The 23,661-nt window shown below is 44.1% G+C and overlaps 1 protein-coding gene across 12 annotated transcripts in view; it reads right to left on the bottom strand.

The window, feature by feature from the left end:
• Positions 1–23,661, bottom strand: part of KIAA1217 (KIAA1217 ortholog) — a 421,915-nt gene that overhangs the window by 19,894 nt on the left and 378,360 nt on the right. For all 12 annotated transcript variants that reach the window (XM_032396666.1, XM_032396667.1, XM_032396665.1 and 9 more), the window contains 4 exons: positions 19,537–19,703; positions 7,159–7,334; positions 2,236–2,366; positions 1,534–1,681 (listed from right to left, as the gene is read on the bottom strand). In XM_032396666.1, the coding sequence (XP_032252557.1) occupies positions 1,534–1,681; positions 2,236–2,366; positions 7,159–7,334; positions 19,537–19,703 (622 nt within the window). The remainder of the gene's footprint in view (positions 1–1,533; positions 1,682–2,235; positions 2,367–7,158; positions 7,335–19,536; positions 19,704–23,661) is intronic.

The raw sequence follows: 23,661 nt of genomic DNA, 5'->3' as shown, positions 1-23,661 counted from the left end.
ATGCCGTCCTGTCACTATTTGTGTGGCGGCGCACAGTGAACATGGGACTCTAACAATAACTCCTGTACCCAATCCTGGCTGGACAGCCCCTCAGAGAGGCTCACTTCCAACCCCCAAAACTTCCTGAGCCCTCCACGTTCTCCTCCTTGCACTGCCGAACCCCCGGGGAGGGCAGTTCATACAGCTGAGCCTTGAAAAGCGTGGGGCTTAGGGGTCCTGACCCCCTACACAGCTGAAAATCCATGTGGAACTTTCGTTGCCCCCAAAAATCTTAACTGCGAATAGCCTACTGTTGACGAGAAGCCTTACCTACATCATAAACAGTTGATTCACATATATTTTGTATGTTATCACTGTATTCTTACAATAATGAGAGAAAAGAAAATATTAAGAAAATCACAAGGAAAAGAAAACCCATTTAGAGTACTGCCCTGTATTTATCGAAAAAAATTCCTACACAAGCAGACCCGTGCAGTTCAAACCCGAGTTGTTCAAGGGGCAACTGTGTTCTAATTCCTTGTGCCTGCTCATCATGTCGCTCAGCCTTGTGTGATCAGGCTTCCCCACCTGGACTCGACCTCGCCTTTCTGCAAGGTCAACAGTGACTTCAAATCTAGCAGCTGGGTTGGTCCTCATCCTCCTCTGCTTTTTGGGGTCATTTGATGCTATTTGTTGATTTCCACCCATGGTGCAGTGGAAAGGACACGGCTTTGGGGTCAGCCAGACCTGTGCCTGAATGTCATCAGTCCTGCCATGTTCTGGCTATGATGTTGGGAACCTTACCTTTCTGAGCCTCAGACAGTTTGCTATAGAGTGTAATAATGATGAGGACGAGGGCAGGAGGATGAGAATGCTTCCTAATGCCTTCCTCGGGGGTTACTGTTAGGATCAATGTAGTTATATGTCAGACAATGTCAAACTTGACAGATAATCTTTAATCGGTGCCTCGTTTTCTTATTAAAATGTTCTCTCTCTCTTTTTTGTTTTGAAAAGAAGACATTGCATTTGGTGACTCTCCTCTGCTACTCACTTCTGTTTCTTTTACCGATGCTGGATCAGTAAAACAGATCCCCAAGGATCTGTTCCCCCCTTTCAGTCTCATGCCCTCTCCTTCACTGCCACCAGTCATCTTCATGAAGGCAACTTCCAGTTCTAAATCTCTCCCCCCCCCCCCCCCCCCCCCCGCCCCTGAGTTAGGCAGCACCGCGTCCCTAATGCCATCTCTTGAACTTCGGTGTGCACTTCTCCTTCTAACTGAAGGCATCTGTGCTCCTGAAGTGAAGATGGCTAGTAAAATACTGTGATCCATTCTTCAACTTTAAAGTGTTCCTGAAAAGAACCACCTTCTAACGATTTTTTTTTAAAGAAATGTTTACTAAGTTTACTAATCTTAAGCTCTAGGCTGTGCCCATCGCAGCCAGCCTGTATTGAAGAATCAGGACCTCCAGTCATAGTGCAAAAGAATATTTGGGGTGGAAGGAGTCGCTGTCTCTCCTCAGGACATTTCCCCACCCCCAGGGGAGTCCCAGTTACCTCCGCAACATGGTCAAGGTGTCGGTCATGCTCCGCACTCTCTGCAGGAGACTGTCCAGCCTGTGGGGCTCCTCCTTCAGGAACCGCACGGCCTCCACTTCTATGCGCAAGATGGCTCGCATCTTGTTTTGTAAGGTTGGAAATTCTCCTGCAGGCCAAGAACAACAGATGGTGAGTTGTAGGAGAAGAAGCAGAATGAGGAGCCCCCACCCCGCATGCACACTGGATAGGCTTGGAAGCATGGGGTTCATCGGCCACCGTGCTCCACACACATCTTCAGGAGGCAGACACCTGTCAGACAGAGCTGGGTTCCAGGTGACCTCGGGCAAGGGCAGGGGTCCTCTGCGCCTCATTTCCTGTCTGCATATTTGGGATAAAGGCAACTGTCCCTTAGGGTCATTTGTAATGAATTTGGCACCTGGCACATTGAAAGAGCCCAGTGGAGAAAAACTGTCATTAGTATCGTTTAATCCTAAGTCTCCCAGCACCCACTAAAATAGAAGGTCCAAGAAGACAGGGATATTTGCCTATTTCGTTCAGTGATGCATCCCAAGTGCCTAGAACAGCGCCCAGCACACATAGGCGCTTGATGACTACTTGCATGCACACATGCATAAATGAATGAATCCTTCACTACTGGACAGATTTTTAAACACCCCAGGAGACAGGCTTCGGACTTCTCCCTTCAAGGAGGAGGCTCACCTTTCAGGGTAGCTACAGCTTCTCCCACTTGCCGCAGGAGGAAGGCCCCGTCTTCCACATCTTTTAGAGTGACCGCTCGGCTGGCTGATGTAGAGTCCTTCTTCAAGTCTTCAACAAAGTCTTCCAGCTCACTGTGAGGGGGAGGGCAGAAGCAGACCAGCAGATGGGAGTGAACACCGAGGTCCCCAAAAAGGACAGCTGCAGTAGCAAAGGGCTCGTCCCAGCCTCCCCTGGCCTTCTGCTAAGATGGCAGCTCATGAGGGTAGCTTGGTTTGGCTTAAATATTCTGCTGAGGTGTAAGGCAGGTGCAAGGAAGTTTCCCCAGGCCCTGTTCATGGGGACGGCCAGGTTGGCCAGAGGGAAGATGGTGGCTAGTTGACAAAGGGCCCATTCTTTCTTTTCGGTGGGGATGCTGCTGCCAACTGAGGGAGGGGTATATGCACTTTGTAACGTGACAGAGGGGATGGAGTGTGCGTGCTGGAGCGGGGAAAAAGGAAGGGTCCTGGTCCGGTTATATCGGCCTTCTCCACTTGGAACTTGATATTTTGGGCTGGATAATTCTTTCTTGTAGGGGCCTGTCCTGTACATTGTAGGGTGTTCAGCAGCACCCCTGCCCTCTACCCACCAGACGCTAATAGCACCTGCCCCGAGCCTGTGACAAACAAGGATGTCTCCAGACACTGGGACATGTCCGTGGGGGAGGGGGAGAGGGGAGGAAAGCAAACTTGCCCCTGGTCAAGAACCTCTGGCGTACACTGAAGATCTCATCAGTAAGGACTGACTTTCTGCTCTAAGCTACAGAGGTTAGATGATCACAGATCTGATTTCTGGTGTGTATGTGTGTGTTAAGAGAGAGGATGTGAGAGAAACGTGCACGCATATGCGCGTACACACACACACCCTAAGGTACTGCTAGAGCTCCAACAGAACTGAATGAAGGTCTTCCAAACCAACCAACCAACCAACCAACCAAACCGACAATATCCTGTCTCCTGGGCACATTAATAACTGCATCCTAAACACGTTTGTATCACTTCAATTTGCCTGTAAATCTGACAACAGAAAACGTCTCTTAAAGGTGGAGGAAAAGGATGTTGAGAGATGAAAAACCACTAGGTGGCAGCAGGTGAACAGCATTCCACCTGCCCGCGGTGCAGGGCTTAGAGCAGGTGGGGAGCAGAGAAAGATGACACAGTGCATCTGCAAAACAAAATGGCCTGCCCAGAGCCTTCCCGCTAAGTGGGCGTGCAGACGGGAGTTACGGATGGCACAGCCACTGCGGGAGGGATTCAGGCAGGATGCGATGTATATTTCACAAGGACCATGGGGCAAACAACAAATTCATCCGCCGTAGAGAAGTGGGCTTTTTGGTGAGGTCTTTCATTCCGTTATGGCAAATGGACCCAAACTGCCTGTGATCCCTTCAGAAGAAATGACGCAACTTCAAAACCAAAAGGGAAAGCCTCATCTGCTCCCTGTCCACATTTGTGAACTATGGAAAGGTAGCTGGTGTTCTGTGAACCCACCCACAGCAATTTCCTACAGCTACCACATCCCTGAGGAGAGAATGTGTGCCATCCCTCATAAGAGCTCTAAAAATGGCACCTCTGTGTGGAAAAGTTATTTTCCATTTCATTACCAAACTGAAATATTTTAGTGTGCAGTCCAGTCCTTCCAAGTTTTGAGGGAAGAGCTAAGACCCAAATGTTATCACGGCTCCATTAACAACCCCAAAGCCTGCCAGGCTGTAATTAATACTCCTAGGAGCTATCATCTGACCCAAAGTCAGTCTGCCTAAAATTCTATTTTAATCTCTTCTACACAGCGTGCCTCTTGGATTTCATAACTCTGCACACAGGAGACCCTTAAATGTCACAGCTTTTCCTTTGTTGGTCAAGGAATATATACAAAAGTGTATTGATATTATTGTATACAACAATGTCACTTCTGTTCATATGCTTATGATATCTGTTAGAAAGCAGTTGGATCAAATTTGTTCATTCACAATGTAACCGAGATCAGCGAGCTAAAATGAATGCTGAAAACAAATTTTCAGTATTACGTAATCAATATGACTTTTGAGATGTGAACTCTGCTCAAAGGAATGCCAGATGTTCAAGGATGCTGTGGTTTATATGTAAATCTATTTCTGTAAGATGCTTTTTCTTCTACCTTAGTTAAAAGGAAGCATCAATTTGTTGAAATATATTTCATCTGACTATTATTGGAAGAGGAATGATCTTGATTCAATTTCTCTCCACAGTTCTAGACCCAAATTTCATTTCTCTGCCATCTGAATGGCTCACCAGTAACTTACCCTAGCATGACGCCCAAGGGAACTTATTTTCTAGTGTGTGTGTGTGTGTGTGTGTGTGTGTGTCTGTGTGTGTGTGTAAGGGAAGAGCAGGGGAAGGGAGGGGAGAGAGAGGAGATCATTGTTTTCCTAATGTCCCAGAGTTGAAATTTCTGGCTGTCTTTTGTAACCCGCTCTCAATCGCTACTCTGATCCCTTTGCATTTAATTTCTCTTCCCTTTCCTATTTCTACTCCATGATTCAGGCCTTACTGACTTTGGACTGGACTGTTATTGCACTTCCAATATGGCTTCCCTGATGTTTCCCCCTCCATCAGTCCTGCACGTGATCACCAGAGGGACCTTTCTGAAATAGAGCTCTGACTTTGCTATGTCCTTGATCAAAAAATTTCACTGGTCTCCTCATCAGGCTGGCAGTAACTGTCAAATGTGAAGACACTTCAGAGTCTCCCCCTGTAGCTTTGTGAAACGCACATTCTCAAGCTCCATCCAGAGAAGTTCTGAATCTGGGTTGGACCCAGGAGCTTCCATGAAAAGCCAGGGATCCAGGTTTCTGTTACATGATCTTCCCATCTCGGTAAATACAGGCCCCACAGACGTCGAGCAGGCATGCCGGGCTGAGTGTGGTCTCAGATATGGGCAGTCACCAAACAAGCGGGAATGGCGTTACCCAGAAATGAGATCTGATCTAGCATCTTGCACCCCACTCTCCTGCCAAAGTGGATGATCTGCAATTCTCCAAGGACACCTTGCGCCTTCCTGCTCCTGAGACGGGCTGGTTCACAGCCTCCCTCTGCCCGGAAGCCCCCCACCCCCTGCCAGCCTCCACTGATGGAACCCCACCTGTCCTCCAGGCCATCCTGGTTCAGTTTAACAAACCATTTGAGACCCCACTACACACATGGCCCCGCCCTGGGCCTGGGAGCACATGAAAAATAACTTATTTCAGGGCGCCTGGGTGGCTCAGTTGGTTAAGCGACTGCCTTCGGCTCAGGTCATGATCCTGGAGTCCCTGGATTGAGTCCCGCATCGGGCTCCCTGCTCGGCAGGGAGCCTGCTTCACCCTCTGACCCTCCCCCCTCTCATGTGCTCTCTCTCTCTCATTCTCTCTGTCTTAAATAAATAAATAAAATCTTTAAAAAAAAAAAAAAGAAAAATAACTTATTTCAGGTTAAATCTTCTTGATCCCTGGGGCCCAGAGGAATCTCTCCTTTGTGTAGGTTCACCGGCACCTGGGAGTCATCTGTTTTGTGCTATACACATACTCATAGGTTTGGCTTCGTGAGATTGGAGCTCCTCGTCTGCCCTGTGCTGTGCACGTCTTACCCGTGTGCGGCCTGCCCACAGAGTCCTCCCCACCAGACGTTCCCCATTCTGCCTCCCACCTCACTCTTGGGTGGGGCTACTAGTCTCAGGCTAGTATTGACATACTAAAGATGCTTTTTCTAGGCCAGAAGCAAGACTCACCTCGGATCCTCAAGAAACGCAACTTTTAAAAGAAGAAAATTTCCTTTTTCATAATTTAATTGGAAAATTGATGAAATATTCTTAAAAGGCTACGTATTTTTACAGAAGTTTTCAAGAAGAATCTTAACACCGAGATTTAGACAACTGGGCTGTCACAAAAACATTTCCGACAAAACGACCTTATCGCCTCACAGTGGGTGATCAACTGTCTACAAATGCATGAACTACATAAAATTTTGGAAGCGATTTTGAGATGTCGGTGAACGGTGGCCAAATTCCATTTTTTAGGAAAGTAAGAACTCTAATTGATTTTTGCCCCCTCTGGACTGCTACTGAGAGGAACGTTCTATTTTTAACGAGACACGCTGGGTTGGCATCTGAGGTGGTACAAGCTCAAGTATCAAACAGGTGATAGAAAATAACACTTTCCATCATGGAGACTTCTGGACCTTCTGCTCATGAGAAGAATGTGAACGTTGCTTCTTTATAGTCCCAACTGGGGAGATTTAAGAAGTGAATTACCGACAGCAGGAGAACCCAGAAAAATTACTATTCATGATACTAGAAGGTGAAATCATTCTATGATAAATCTTCATTGCATAACAACATATATTACCATAAAAGATGGACCTGCCCTAGTGACTGGGGAGTAATTAAACTACTCATTTCAATAGTGGGACTTGATAGATGCTTTCAATAAGAACCTCACAGAAGATTGATAACATTCAAGGAAGGATCTTTCATTCCTGGATCAGACATACTTTACCTCTGAATTATTCTTTTGTGCTTCTAACTACAGTTGAATAATAGGAAGATAATTTTAACCCTGTTATTCTGGCTATTAGTTTTCATTTACTGAGATTAAAGGCAGACTTCCCATTTACCATTGGGTCTTGTCATTTACTTCCTTCAATTTGATGTGGCGCTGAGCCCTCCACAGGAGCATGGTGCTCGGGCTTTTAAAGAGACCAGCGCAGGTAAACTTTCTGGGTCTGGATGGAGGGGCGCTAAGGGTCTATGGATGCCCAGAATGGGCAGAACTCTAACTTGTATACAGTGGGTGCTCAATAAAGAGAGCAGGAGAGATCACCATCGAGGAAGGGCCCCGTCGTCGGCAACACGTAACAAGTGCCTGGCACTCACCATAGCTTCTTGACGATCCTCTCCTCCTCGTGTAGGTATTTCTGTCTCTCTTGTTCAACCAGGACACGCTGTCGCTGTACGGGGTCCTCCAGCCTCTTCATTGTTTCAATCACTTTGCCACTGATTTCCAGCTCAGCCTTCTTCATCATCGCCCTCAGCATCTCCTGGTTCTGCAGCTGTCGGACAAAAGAAATCAACCTCAATTGGCTCTGCCTGCCTGACAGAGTATACAACTGACTGCCTGAGTCTTCAGAGGCGGGTCTGGGGAAACAGCCCTGCAGCTGAGTATTTCAGCGAGAAAGGGAAGGAAGGGACGATTGTATATATCGTTACTTCAACCGCCATCTGAGGTTTGGATGCCAACTGATAACAAGACGTTCGTGTCTATGTCTGCAAAAAAAAAAAAAAAAAAAAAAAAAAAAAAAAAAAAAGGAGCCTTTCTAGACACTGGTCAATGCCTCATGGACATCAAGCATAAACTCTCATTGACATGTTTTTATAGGGAGCAGCTGAAAGCACCAGCTTTGGAGCCACTTGTTTTTGATGGTTTTGTAGATCTGTAGATGCGCCTGGGGATCATTTGCAAGCCCCGAACTGAGACACAGAACTGAGCGTGTGATAATGCAGAACCCAGTGGCCCAACCCACCCTCCCTCCTTGAACCCATGTGACCTTAGAAACGTCACTTTCTCTTCCTTTGTGCAAGACTTCAGCTGCAAGAGTGGAACCTTTAGGAATATGGTTTACGGTGTTAGGAGAAGAACATCTGTAACGTTAGGAGAGGTACTCCGTGCACGAAAATATTTCTTCCTGCCTACTCTAGCCTCCTCCCGTCATAGTGACTGAAATACCCTTATTACTTGGTCTTTTAGATCTCCAAGGCTTTTTTTTTTTTTAAAGATTTTATCTTTTTATTTGACAGAGAGAGAGACACAGCGAGAGAGGGAACACAAGCAGGGGGAGTGGGAGAGGGAGAAGCAGGCTTCCCGTGGAGCAGGGAGCCCGATGTGGGGCTCGATCCCAGGACCCTGGGACCATGACCTGAGCCGAAGGCAGACGCTTAGCCCACTGAGCCACCCAGGCGCCCCCAAGGCTTTTTTTTAAACCTTTTACCCTCTTCACCCATTTCTCATACCCCTTCCTCTGGCAACCACCAATCTGTTCTCTGTATCTATGAGTTTTTTTTATTCCACCTGTAAGAGAGGTCACATGGTATTTGTTTTTCTCAATTTGACTCAAATGAGGTATTTGACTCATTTCACTTAGCATTATGCCCTCACAGTCCATCCATATTGTCACAAATGGTAAGATTTCATTCTTTTTTATGGCTGAATAATATTCCATGGTATATACACACCTAATTTTTTATTTTTAAATTTTTATTATTGAAGTAAACATCCAATGTTATATTAATTTCAGGTGTACAACACAGTGATTCAACAATTCTATACACTCAATGCTCAATACAGTAAGTGTAGTCAACGTACACTATTGTGACAATATTATTGACCATTCACCCATTGATGGACACTTTTGTTTCCATATTTTGGCCACTGTAAATAGTGCAGCAATGAACATGGGAGTGCATATATCTTTCTGAGTTACTGTCTTTGCTTTCTTTAGATAAATACCCAGAAGTGGAATTGCTGGGTTATACGGTAGTTCTATTTTTATTTTGAGAAACCTCCATATTGTTTTCTACAGTGGCTACACCAATTTACTTTCCCACCAACAGTGTATGAGGGTTCCTTTTTCTCCACATCCTCGCCAACATTTTTTATTTGTTGTCTTTTTGATACTAACCATTCTGACAGGTGTGTGGTGATATCTCATTGTGGTTCTCATTTGCATTTCCCAGATTAATAGAGTTGAGTATCTTTTCATGTAGCTGTTGGTCATCTGTGTCTTCTTTGGAAAAATATCTATTTAGATCTACCCATTTTTAAAAACTGGATTGTTTGGGTTTTTTGGTATTGAGTTATACATACTCTGGAATACTAACCTCTTACTAGATACATGATTTGCAAATATTTTGTCCCATTCAGTAGGTTGCCTTTTCATTTTGTTGGTGGTCGCCTTTGCTGTGTAGAAGCTGTTTACTTTGATGCAGTCCCATTTTTTTTGTTGTTGCTTTTACATTTGGTGTTAGCTTCAAAAATTCATTGTCAAGACCTATGTCAAGGAGCTTACCGCCTATGTTTTTTTCTAGGAATTTCATAGTTTCAGGTCTTATGTTACAGTCTTAAATCCATTTTAGAGTTAATTTTTGTGTTTGGTGTAAGACAGTGGTCCAGTGTCATTCTTTTGCATGAGGCTGTTCAGTCTTCCCAGCACCATTTATTGAAGAGACTGTTCTTTCTTCATTGTATATTCTTGGCTCCTTTATCATGAATTAATTGACCATATATATGTGGGACCATTTTTCTGGGCTCTGTATTCTGTCCCATTGATCTATGTGTCTGTATTTATGCCAATACCATTCTATGTTGATTATTATAGCTTTGCAATATATTTTTAAGTCAGGGAGTGTGATGCTTCTAGCCTTGTTCTTTCTCCAGATTGCTTTGGGCTATTCAGGGTCTTTTGTGGTTCCACTTTGGATCAAACCCAAACCCTGGCTACTATGAGACTTTGACATGTTACTTAGCCTCACTTGGTCCCCATTTCTTTATCTTTAAGGATGAGGCTTCACCTCCCTTACCAGAGCTAGTCTGAGGATTAAAGGAGATACTGCTTGATATAGAATAGGTACTCAACAAATGTAGATTTGGCTCTGGACTATTTCAGTGTATCAGCTAAAAGAGAATCTGTGTCTGTCTTGTTTATACAGGTCCATATACCCAATATCATGTAACCACAGGCCACTAAAACATAGTACTTGATGTTGATGGCTGCAATGATAATGATTCCAGATGAGCTCAAGGCTCTTGGCAATTTACTATCTTTCCCTGGATTTTATGTAGGCTGCTTGCATGCATAATATCACAATATCCATATAATTTTCCATATAGTTTCCAGAGCACTCTTGTTTCTTACCCCAGAGAGTATATGATCTGTGGTTTGCATCTGGCTTCACAAGAATCTAGTCAAATACCTGAATCCTGTTTCTAAGTCCTGTTATTAAGTATTTCTCTGGGGCAGGACAGTTTTCTGATAGCATATCCATCAAGTGAATTTATTCAGTCAGCCTCAAAGATAGTAGTTACATTATACCTATTATATTCTACCTAAAGTTTCCCTGAAATTTCATTTAGCTGTTATTGGTTTGTTTTGTTTTATTTTCTGGTTTCATGGACTGTCGGACAACTATCATATATCACCTCCTGGGAGTGACGTCTTTGTCAGTTGTTCATTATTTGTGCAAATGCCATCTGACCATGCTCATGCTACCCTCAACTCAACACTTCATCATGTCATCCGGTTTTGCTGAATAAAGATAAAACATTTCAACACGAGCAACAGGCAGAGCCACCATCCTGTTCCAGCACCAGCTCTGTACTGATTACCTGGCCATCCAGAAAGAGATTGCCTGCGTTCAGTTTCCAGTTTTACCCCTTAGTAGCCATGTGACTGCAGGCAACTTATTAATCTCTCTGTGTCTATCCATAAGAAGGGGCAATCATCGTTCCTATCTCATAGGCCAGTAATGGAGATTCAGTGAGGAAATAAAGTGCTTATCACAGCGTCTGGCACAAACCTGGCCCCAGGGGTGGGCCTGCAGTTTTGTCTGGGAGGGAGCCAAATAAAAATGTACCACTCTTGGGTTACCTCCTCTGAATGACTCATAATTATGCCCTCATTGCTTTTGCTAATAATGTCTTTTTATTGTGGTCTTAAAAACAGCCAGGATACTGCAGAAAGTCACCACGTATGGAAACAATGCACGGAGGGCGAGTCCCTCCCTTGCTCTCTGCAGTTGCAGCTCTGCCTACAAAGCACAGGGAAGTCTGGCCCTTTCCCACATCACCCGTGTCCGCACGTTACAGGTAGCTGGCAATCCCTGGTCTAGCCACACCATCGTCCTTTCTGTCCTTCTGACTGGCTAGGCTCCTTTCTGCCACAGGGACTTTGCACCTGCAGTTTCCTCCACGTCGTTAATTTTTGCTCTCCACAGAGTCTCCAGGACCCAGGGCCGCTCACAGCAGGTACTTGATAAATATTGATAAATGCATGAATTAGGCACTAATGCTGATAATAATGAACAAAGAAGAATCCAAAATTCCTTCCTCGATGGTAGACGTAAGGGCTGACCCATGGGCTCAGATATGACTTGGACTCAGCTCTCACTCCTGCCCTGCTCTGACAGCAACATTGACAGCTACCAAAATGACACGCTTAAATTCAGTGCCATGGGTCAAATCCCACGGAGCTATTTCCTTCGAAGAGGTGGGGGGATGCAGGGTCACAGGTATGCATGGAATAAATAAGTAGATGATTAAGTGTGCTGAAAAGTGACTGACACCTGGGTCCTATCCCCCTGAGAGATTCTGATTTAATTGGTCTACTGTGCAGCCTGGGCATGGGGAATTCTTTCAAATTCTCAGATGATTCTGATGTGCCACAAAGGGTAAGCATTACGGCCTAAGAAAAGGACTCTCGAGTGGATAGATGATGTCACCATGCCATGAGCTCTGTACACAGTTCTCTGTCCCGAACCCTCCCGCCAAATCTCACAGACAAGCTCCAAAAAAGTTATGGTCCCGTTAGCAGTGGGTATTCACAGTGGCTATTACGCTGGAAATTATTACTGGAATATTTAAAATTCTTAAAATTGAAATCTGGAAGATGGGCAAAGTGAAGTCCTGAGAGGTTACGTGACTTGTTCTGGGTCCCTCGGTAATTAAGGGTAAAATCAGGGTAAGAACCAAGTGTTTTGAATTCAACCTGGTAATTTTTCCAGCACCCCAAGTTGCTCCTCTCACAAGGCAGGGACGTGTCTGTTTTATTCCCAGCCACAAGCCCAGTTTCTGGCCCACAGTAAGTACCGAACACATATTGGCCGTACACATGAATCTCAATCGAACATTACTCATAAGCCTACAGACACAGCAGAAGAACACAACTGTATGTAATATTTGAGTTATTGGACTGGTAACATGGCAGATTGCATTCAACCTATTCCACTTGAAGAGGAGGTTTGCCTAGCATTCTGGGTTACATGATCCTCCTTCCAGAAAGAGGGGCTCACCAGAGCTAGCTGGAGGGAATAGCACAGTGCCGGCCCCCCAGGCAATGATGAGTTAATCGTGAAGGAATAAGCGTACGCACAGGTTCTCCTTCTATTTTCCTGTAGCCCCCACCCTCCTGCCTGGTGTTCTGGCCACTGTCCCCAGGACTCAGGACGCCCCTGTTCATCCGGCACTGTGTGAAATGCCAAGCTGAGGCAAGATGCAGATCCACATCTCTCTCTAAGTGCTTCAAATAAATTCGTCATTAGCAGTTCATATTATCACATGTATTTTTGCTTAGCAATGATACCTACATGTCAATTAACTTAAAAACCCCTATATTTGATAGTTTACAATCAAATATACCCATTTTAAGGGCACACATCAGTGAATTTTGACAAATGTATAGACCAATGTAACCACCACAAAGAAGACAGACAGCATTTTTTTTGATCACCCTAGAAAACGCCTTCATGACCCTTGGCAACCAGTCCCCCACAGCCCCCAGCCCCAACAAACCACCAATTTGTTTTCTGTCCCTAAAGATTAGTTCTTCTTCTTCTCCACAGACATATACATGAAATGACACAATATGTAGTCTTGTGGGTGTGGCTTCTCCCTTCAGTATATAGTTTTTGAGATCCAGTGTGTTGTTGAGTGTTTTAGTAGTTCATTTTTGTTAATGCAGCATGGTGTTCCATTGTGTGGATAAAACAACTACATGGATTTATATTGTATGTACTAACATTTTTATATGTTTGCATACTGACTTGATTCTGGTGATCTTGCTTTAATTCACTTATTTCTGGTAGCAATTTTTGTAGTCTTTTTGATTCTATATATAGACAACCATGTCATTTGTGAGTAAAGCCAATTTTACTTTCCTACTTTCTTTTTCGAGCCTTATTGTACTGGCTAGGATCTTCTATACAGTATTCAATAGAAGTGAGAGCAGCCTTCCTTGTTCTTATTTCTGATTTTATGGGAAATGTGTGTAGTGTTTCACCATTAGCTATGTTTTCTGTAGGTTTTTCAGACTTCCTTTATCAGGTTAAGAAGTGTCCTTCTACTAGAGTGCTGAATGTTTTTATCATCAGCACTGAATTTTGTCACATGTTTTTTCTGTATTTATTGAAATGATAGGATTTTTTTTCCCATTAATAGGGTTAAATACATTGATTCTTTTTTTTTTTTCTCATATTAAAACAATCTTGCATACCTGGGATAAAAACCAGGATAATATATTATCCTGTTTATATACTGCTGGATTCAATTGCTAATATTTTGGTAATGTATAATTTCATGGGGGATATCGGTCTATGTTTTCTTTTCTTATAATAAATCTTTGACTGGTTTTGCTCTTAGGGTAATGCTGGATTCATAAAACCAGTTGGGAAGTGTCCTGTATTTTCTGGAGTTTTTTTTTTTTTTCCTTTCAATACTATAAAGATGTCATTCCATTGTTTCCAGACTTAACTTTTGTCTTTCAGGAGAAGTGCGTGTTAATTCTTACTTATATTTCTCTATAAGTAAGGTGTCTTTTTCCTCCCCACCTCTGGCTGCCTTTAAAATTTTTCTATTAATTCCTTTTCTTCCCCCCTGGTGGTTTGTTGAACTTTTTTGGTCTGTGGATTTACAGCTTTCATCACATTTAGAAAAATTCCAGCCACTATTTCTTCTAATGTTTTTCTCTTTTCCCTGGACCACTTAAACATTGTTCCACAAATCATTAAGTTTTGATTCATTTTTCTCCAGTCTTTTTTTCTTTATACTTCAGTGTGAACAGTTTCTATTGCTATGTTTTCAAATTGACTGATTTTGTTTTGACAGTAATAAATCTTCTATTAAGTCCATTCAGATACTGTGTTTTTCAGCCCTTGAAAGTTACACTTAGATTTTTTTTATATCTTTCCTTTTCTTGTCTCATTGTGTTCATGTTTTTCTTTAAATCCTTGAGAATAATTATTATAGCTGCTTTAAAGTCCTTGTGCTGTTCTTGTTAGCCCTGCCATTAGTGGTTGCTTTCCATCAACTGATTTTTCTTAAGGTTATAGATCACATGTCTAGTAATTTTTGATTGAGTGCTGGACAGGCAGTTCTGGATTTTGTTTTCCTTTACTGGTGGAGTTGCTCTGGCAGATGGTTCAGTTACTTGTGGATCATTTTTGGTCTTTAGGGACTTGGTTTTAAGCTTTGTTAGGGTGAATCTAGGGTAGTCTTTACTCTGGGACTAGTTTAGTCCCAAGACTGGAACATGGTTCTTCCCTGATCTCTATTAAATGCCCCAGGTGACCAGTGAAGCCTCTTGACTCTTGCTTGTCAAAGTATGAACATCTTCCAGCCCTGTGTGAGCTCTGGGGGTTTTTTAGCTTAGAGCCTCCCACTCTGTTTTTGCCTGGCTCGGTGGTCTTTCTCACTACACACACTTATCATCCAACGACAGACCACAGATTTATATAGTCTTTTCTCTGCAGAGCTTCCTCTTATTTGGTATTCTATTCCACAAATTCTAGCTGTTTCAGCTCTCTAAAGTTTGATCTTGTCTTCTCAATTAGGCTGTCAGTGCTCTGCCTGGTCATTCCTTTCTACATCATGATCCGAAAGTGCCCCCAGGCAGAAAGCTGAGTCAAGTGTAGGTTTCACTTTCTTTGCTTCTATTCTCCCAGGGATTACAATCCTGTGTTGTCTGTTATCCAATGCCTGGAAATAGTTATTTAATATATATATTTATTTTTCAGTTTTCTAGTTGTCAACAGTGGGAAGCTAAGTACAGTTACAGTTACCCTCTCATTCAGGAAACATTAATTTATTGTAAATGCTATGCCTTGACATTTTTATAAAAATACTCAGGAACAATGTTCTTGGCCATATAAATATTTAATTAAATAACTTATCCCTATCAACGTCCAGAGACTAGGAAACTACCTAAAACTAATTCCACCCACCTCAAAATGGACATGTACCTCACATACTAAATCCTGATTTCTTAGGTAAAACCTAAGATTTCTTAGGTAAAACCTAAGACTATAACAGTGTCATATAATGGGACTGATTTTCTGTCCAGCAGTGACACTGAACAGTAGTTGTACCATAAATCAGGAAGTTTCATGATGATAGCCAGACCCCAGAATGACTCCTGACTACCTGGTTAAGTTTTCTGGGCTGCAGGGAACAATGTATAAGATACTTGGTCACAACCACATGTTATCTGAGAGATGACTCCCCATCTTAGACAGCCTCTGTGTGAAGGTCTATCTAGGGCTTGGTAAATTGTATGACACTGAACTAGTCCCATTAATTATTTCTGCCCAGTAGGCAAAAATAGATCTGCTCAGCACAGGCCAAACCCTAGCATGCTTTTCTCAGGGATACACAGTCCTATGATCATCTTTTTTGGATGTCAGAAGATAAATGAGACTCTGGCACATTTTTATGAGGCACTATCTTATTTAAAAAGACACCTTAAGATAACTGTATTGAATCATATCATTTCAAATACGAGGTCTTCGTGTACTGTTATGTTTCTTTTTTATGTTGATATTTTACCTCCTTCCTCTCTTAGGAAAGCACAGTAAATTCTCAGTAGTCTTAAAAATAGAATGCTAAGTCCAGAATAACCCCATTTTTTTTTTTTTTATTTATCAGGAGGCAGAATAAGGAAATAGGAACCAAGGGAAAAAAAAAAAAAACTGTGGGAATTAGAGAAGTAGGATATATCCATTCTCTCTTTAGGCCAAGTCTCATCTGGCCCTCATAGAACTTCTATCATATCTTCTAGAAGCTTATCTCTCTCCTCAGCCCACATGAGGGACAGAACTGCAATCACTTTGGTGGATATGGGATTACTTTGGGAAAATCCAAGTACTGTGGCATTTTGGAAAAAAAAGATGTAGCTCATCATTTAGGAAAAGTAAGCTTTTTCTAAATCACACAAGAAAAGGTAATGGATAAAGATAATCATCTTTTGAAAGAAACAATTATTAGGTACAAGACCTTCACCTGTCCCTTGTCCATTGTTGCCAGCTAAGTGCTGACCCAACTTTTACCTTAGAATGGGAACATGACAATATGGAAGTTCTATATAGCTCTTGTATCTATTATAACTAAGGAGAGAACACATTCTCTTAGCCACTGGGAATGGGGTCCATCATTTGAAGTCAGGGTTTTGATGTCATCAGGTGTGTCTTTCATGCTTACAGGGTGGTGGGTACCCCATCTGTTTCTGCTTCACCCTTGTGATAGCTGAGATCTCAATATTTCTAAGAGGCATCTCAAAGGACTGAGCATTCATAATACCCACGAGCAACAGTTCTTATCCCAGAACATTCTAGAATCACCAGTGCCTGGCCTCTGGTTCACAACAGTGAAGTTAAACTCTAGCAGTGGTGCTCAGGTACCAATATTTTTGTTAAAGGCCTCAGGCGATTCTAATAGGTAGCCAAGATTGAATACCATTCTCTTAGACCAATAATTCATGTGAAATTGGAGAGCAGGGAATTACATGAAGAGAGTTTTAGCGGTCTTCGTCATCTTCTGCTTAGGCTCCTTTTGCCTCCCTTGACATTCTTTTTGCCCTATAAACTACCCATCCCACTGTGTCCTCATCAAATTTCTATTCCTGAGAATAATCCATCAATTCTGAAAATAAAATGTTCAAATAGGATATGCTCTACAGTCTAGGATTTTCCAGTGATTTAATTATCTAATTACTGGAGCCGGCTGCCAAGCACAAAAGATTTCATTCAGTTTCACTATTGTATAACACAGTTCAAAGAACATTTGAATTTCTAATTCAATTTTTGTTCTGTGCAGACTCTTCCACGAAGTTTCGTATATCTCTAATAGTTCCATTATTGGACTTATAATCACTTTGGAGTTGCACTTCTTTTTCAGTGTATAACACATATGCTGAAGGAGAACTGGTGCTGAGATGGCTTAATTATTCTACACTGTTTTTGTCTTAAATAGATATAGACTCCCCTGACTGAAAAGACAGAGGCCTGCCAGACGGGAAAGCTGATGGGGACACAGAAAATACAAAGACCAAGGTAGAAACAACAACCACCAGTTGGGAAACAAAGTGTTTAAGTTTTCCCTATGCCTCTGCTCTTTTAGAACTGCACGAACTTCAAAGCTCAAGAGCACATTGGCTTTGTTCTTTATACCCCCAGAGCGAGAGAGGCTGAGCAATCCTGGGGCAATAAAGGAACCTGTGAGGTTAAGATAGCATTCTCAGACCTTGACCGAAGAACCCGCACTGCTTGAGGAGCGATGATTCTGAAACTGAGCCACCACAGTTCAAGGTTTGCCCAGGGTGGTGGGTTGTGGGGAACCCCCCCGACCCCCTCGCCGGCCAGAAAACCAAATAAGGCCAGGGTGCTGCTACGGCCACACACATCAGCCTCCATATCGAATGTGCCACACTTCAAAGGAAACCTGGTACTTAGGCTAAATCAATTCCACCTCTCCCCCCATACCAACACCTGCTCACTTTGGAAAGCACAAAGGAGATTTAGGAATTCTTTTTCTCGTGAGGGTCCAGTGAGGAGCGATGATTTCCAAATGGCCAGCAGGTGGCACTAATGGGCAGGAGCAGCGTGAGAAGGGGCTTACCCTCCAAAAATCCCAGGGAAGAACCTGGGACCCGGCAGACCCATTCCGGCCAGCACATTTGTCGTTTGACCTGCAGGGTACTAAGTCATTGGTTTTTAAATTACTTCCCAACATTTTTTAGAAAGAATACAAAAATTTCATATAAAACCTCTATGTCCAGAAAAACCCTGAGCTCCAATGCTGTCGGGTTGTGAACTGGCTGGAGCCAAGTGGTGACTGTCCTTGAGAAGGACCAACCTGCCATTGTCCCTCCTTCACTTGTTAAGTTGCTGCCTGGACACTGTGGGCATTGGACTTTGTCACCCTGGCACACACCCTCAGCCCGATCTGTACGCTTCCCTTCACTGCAGAGGGTCTTTGAAAATGCAAAGCAGGGAGAAGCAAATGCCTAAGGATGAGGAACGTCAGAGATGATGCGATTCAGAAGAGCACTGAAATGGCTTTGCATGGGATGTCTAAAGTAGCTGGGACGTGGCCTGGGAGACAGTAGCCTTTGTGGACCTGAGCCCTGAGCAGTGTGGTGTGTTCTGACGACCCTCACAATCCATGGTTGGGCCCCAGGGCAGGGCCCTCAAGCTGCTGCCTTTCTGTTTGTTCTCTGGTACGTAGAGGGCAAGAGGAAATCACCATCTTAGCTTTCATTAGGTGGTGAAAAATGTAGGGCTCAGGCCATGAGTGAGCGGAAGGGAGCTGAGGATGCCATGCTGTTTAGATGATGAGCTTCCTGAAGTCAGGAAGATGCCCGGGTGTAGACTAGGCCAGCACTACATCCTTGATGGTCAACCTGCCCCAAAGGTAGGGGGCATGAGGCTGACACAGGAAGCATCTCATAAAGGTCTCATAAAGCGATCTCATAAAGAAATGCACAGCCCCAGCTCCTTATACCCAGAACCACGTGATACATTTTTCTGCTTCATCAGACTGATGGGACGGATTCACCAAGACTGGTGACAGAAAAGGTCATTTTCAAAACCTCCCTTTCGATTCCCATGCAGTTCATATATTCCCCAACAATGGAAAAAGTAAGGAAAATATTATGCAACACACTCTCCAGATAAAATGCAGATGTGTTTCTCAACAAATCTTCCACGATGGCTTCTTTTCCTTATGAATTCATCTTCTAGTCTAAACTCCTATTTCTAAATACATCATAGTTCCTTGCAAAAACAGCATAGCTGCCTGTCACACCTTCGCGCACACTCACTGAGGAGGACAAGGAGCCAAAACACTTGTAAGCAGGAAGTCTTAACTGGCTACTGGAATGCTCCACAGGCTCCTCTCTTTCCAGCTCTACTCCAAAAAAACAGATGTTTAATGGTTTTTTCATTTGTAAAAGCATGCCTAGCTTCAAGAAGTGGTTACAGATCGACTCAAGTTGTGGTGGAAGGCCCTAGACCAATTTTATGTATGTGAGAGAGGAAACCATGTCTTTATGGGGCTCCTCTTTAGGTCTTCAGTTTGCCCTTAGGAACAAAGGGTAGAGAGAGCCCCAGGAAGGTGCTGAGGGGCTAGGGATGTTGGCGGAGGTGAACAGGGGGGAGAAAGCAGACTCTGGGGAACTCAGACAAAGGACATTGTCCACACGGAACTCTGGGTACCTGGAGCTGTCGCATCTGCTGGAGCTGGAGCCTGAGTTCGGCCACACTCCGCCTCATGTCGAGCAGGCTCATGTGTATAGCCGAGGTGCTGGCAGGCAGGGGCTGGCTGGGTGGCCCCGAGGACTCCAGGGCGCCGAGAGTCTTGCCTCCAGAAACATGGAGCGTTCCTAGGAGAAAAGAGTAGCCAAGAACCTAAGTGTCCCAGAAAGTGTAAGCTCTGAGTCCCATCCTGATCCAGATTACTGGTAACTCCTTCAGTATGAAAAAAGATTTTTAATTACGTTGGTCCTCTAAATAGCCAAAAAAAAAAAAAAGAAAAGAAAAGAAAAAGAATTGGGTTTAAATTATGGAACATTCATGCAAGGTTATAGTATGCAGTCTGTAAATGTCATGTTGTGGAAGGCAGAACACAGAGCAGTATGCCACATTAAGGAAGCTAACTTCTATCTATCTATTTATCATCTATCTATCTATCTATCACCTATCTATCTATCTATCTATCATCTATCTATCCAAGTTTGCACAGAGAAAAGATTAGATGTATATATAACAAAGTGTTAACATTCTTTCTAGCTGGTGGTATTTCATGAGTCATACATATATATATATATATATATATATATATATTTTTTTTTTTTTTTTTTTTTCTTCAAGTAGGCTCCACACTGGGCATGGAGCCCATTGCAGGGCTTTAACTCATGACCATGAGATCGAGATATGAGCTAAGATCAAGAGTTGGTTGCCCAACTGATTAAGCCACCCAAGTGTCCCGAGTTTTATATGTTTATATTACTACTTTTTGCATTGTTAAATCTGCACTTCAAATATCTGTAATTTTATAATAGAAAAATAAATTTTTTAAGTCTAGGACCTAACACAGGGTGCTTCCACGACAACCTCCTGCAGGCGATGTATCCGGAGAACGTGCACTTAGTTCTGGGCAGATTCAGCCCAGTCACCGAGGGGAAAGTAATAAGAATGGGGTACTCTCATGAATCCCTTCGGGTTTTCAGACCAAAGGAAGCAGGACTTCTGCTCACATCTCCTTTAGTGAGAAAATCAAGCATGGTTCAAAAACTCTCTAGGAGAGGAATCAAAAAAGGCAGCCGAAAGAAACTCTTCCTAAATAGTTTTCTAGCTGCCATAAACTTGTGCTCCTTGGGTCCAACTTAAGCAAGCCTCATGGATTTCCTAAGTCCATCCGGGAAGGGCCTGATTTGACCCAGTATGCTTCAGAAAATGCCTCCAAAAGATCCCAAGTAGCACTAACAGGATCGGCAAGGTACAGGTATCAAAAGGAAGTGCCGTTGTCTTTATACGACAGTGGAGTTCTCTGGAAGAGGCCTCCAGAGTAGACTCTGAATTTACATTACACACACACACAAGCACACCCTCTTCTGGTTAGCTCTCTTTTCTGTAAAGGACAAAGTGGAAGGTTTGCAATAGGGTGGGCAGGCCTTCCAGGACTGAACCCCGTGGCTGCTTTGCACGCTCTGAAGTGGAGACGCACAGTGGCCTCTCTTTCCATCTGGGCTCAGCACCCAGGGAAATCCTTCCCCTGCGCACACAGCCCAGCCAGCCTCAGTGGACCTGCTGCCGGGGGCTAGCTGGCATGCCCGCGAGCCAGGGAGTGCTCACAGCTGTCCTCTTGCTGGCTCCCAGCAATGTCGATGGGCGCCGATGGTACACCAAGTTCCTCACCCTCCGAGAACCAGCTTCCCAGCCCTCTCACAGCCCCCATGGGGCAGTCAGGAGAACAGAACCGAAAGCATTTTAAGGATTTCCAAAGGGACCCCAGCAGGGCAGACAAAGAGCTGTTTGTTATTTGTACGAGCTAATTGGCCACTCCTATCATCACAGGGCACGGCTCTGACCAATGTTTGGCTGTTCCCCCGAATTCGAAATCACCCCCAGAAGAGCAAGATTTGCCATCTCTGCAATGGTCCCAAAGAATATTCTCCAACTGTGAAGGTCTTTGGTAAGAGAACATCCAGTAACATTCCCAGTAACTGCAGCATGTCAAAATTAACAAGCACCTTCGAGATCAAGGATTCCGAAGGCGGTCACAATGAATTGGAAGTTTTCCTTTCAGAATCAGTCAGGCCACTTTAGCGTCGCTTCACGCCCACAGGCAGAGACACACGCGGACGTGCACGCCAACACACATGCATGCTCGCACACACGCACGCACCGACACCATACGACATCAGGTGCGCCACAAATGAGACCATCGAGGTATCTCTCCAAGGAAAATTACACAGGGCTCACTAGCTACCTCCCATTTGGTATTAAGAACTGTTCTGCTATTCTTCAGCCGAAGAAAGGCACATATTTCTTCTATATCCCTTCTTTTTTTTTTTTAAGATTTTATTTATTTGACAGAGACACAGCGAGAGAGGGAACACAAGCAGGGGGAGTGGGAAAGGGAGAAGCAGGCTTCCTGCTGAGCAGGAAGCCCGATGCGGGGCTCGATCCCAGGACGCTGGGATCACAACCTGAGCCGAAGGCAGACGCTTAACGACTGAGCCACCCAAGCGCCCCTCCCCTTTTCTCCTTCACACGGTGAGAGCAACAGGGCACCTTGCAGACCTTCCGCGTGAACAAGAGGCCTGAGTCTAACATACCATCTGTTAGAGCTGAATGCTGATCACTGGTTTTACAAAGTATCTTTCGCCACCAAACTTCTTTATGGAATCTACACTCATTTGTCAAATCTCTTCACCATCTAATCTACTACATCTAGTTACTCCCATCATTCACTGGCTGGCTCTTTGTAAGACGGCCATCGGTCAGTTGTCAACCCAACAGATGCGGGGCCTACATGACATCATCTCCTTGGTGTGAGGCCGGGCTTTGTCCCTCACTCCCTTCTTTCTCAGTTGATTTTAAACTCTCCTATCTCCTCTCTTTTTACCTATCTGCTGCTCCATCCTGGACACAGTCTTTTGTCAGTTCTTCCTCAGCCAATCCTTTAAATCCTGGTGTGTTTTCCTGGGAAGCTTGTTCTCTCACTGGACATGTTTTCCAGGGAGGTCGCTTCTACTACGACCACTGCAAACATCTTCCACATCTTTGTCTCCAGCATCCAGGTCTCTTCAGATGCACATACAAAGACCTTGACATTGATCCGGGGCTCCTCTATAAGCAGGTCAAAGTCATTATTTCTCTTGCTCTTCCCTAACCCACTTGCTGTCTCTGGAGGCCTAATTTTAGCCAGGGGCACTATTATCTACTCAATTATTTAAATGAGAATCTTGGAAATTATTCTCAGGATCCACTTCCTAGTGGTGTGACCTTGGGTAGGTAACGTGACCTCTTTCTCAGTTTCCTTATCTGTAAAGTGGGTCAATGGGCTATTATGTAGGCCAATGGAACTAACACCTGTGAACTGCTCATCCCAGTTGCACACGGAGAACCTGGCCAATGCAGGTAACTGTGATTATTATTTCCCTGAGCAGAATGGGCAGGGGGAGCCTTAGCCAGCCTCCTGTCCTCACCTGGGAGTGTCAGCAAGTGGAAAAGCTGAGGCTGGCGGCAATGGGCTGAGGTCTGGAGGCAGCGGCCCTGAAATCTAAGGACGGAGCTGAATTCAGTGGGTGGGAACCCTGAGTGTGAAACGAGTTCCCCTTCAGACGAGATGCACGGGAGCTGGGATGTGCTCTCCACATCCACACGGGAGGCGCTCGCGTTCTGCTCCCAGCATGCCCAGACGAGTCTGCACAACCTCACTCCTTTCTACGCACGTCGCTCTTCCCCCTCTCTCCCCCCAGATCTGCCTTAGGTCAAGTATATTGTAAGATGAAATCTTATTAATGCAAATTTGATGTGAATTTCATGTATCCTGTCATGATAGAAAGAACACAGGCTCGGGAACTGGCGGGACTAGCCGTCACTCCTACTAGCGGTGTGGCTCACATTTTCCTTACAGGATTATGTGTGCGAAATGATAATCTACTATATAGACACATGGTATGTCTTCAAAACGGGAGGCTTCTTCTGTCCTCTTATATCCACCGTAAACCCAATATTCCTAAAGTCACAGGAAATCTGGTTTTCCCTTTTTTATTTACCCTTGGCCCAAAGAGCTCCTTGATTTCTCTATAATTCCATGGACTTGTCTTCAGG

This window comes from Phoca vitulina, unplaced genomic scaffold (assembly GCF_004348235.1).
Source record: "Phoca vitulina isolate PV1807 unplaced genomic scaffold, GSC_HSeal_1.0 scaffold93, whole genome shotgun sequence".
Lineage (NCBI taxonomy): Eukaryota > Metazoa > Chordata > Mammalia > Carnivora > Phocidae > Phoca > Phoca vitulina.
The sequence above is the reverse complement of the archived record's forward strand: the minus strand, read 5'-3'. Positions and strand labels throughout refer to the sequence as shown.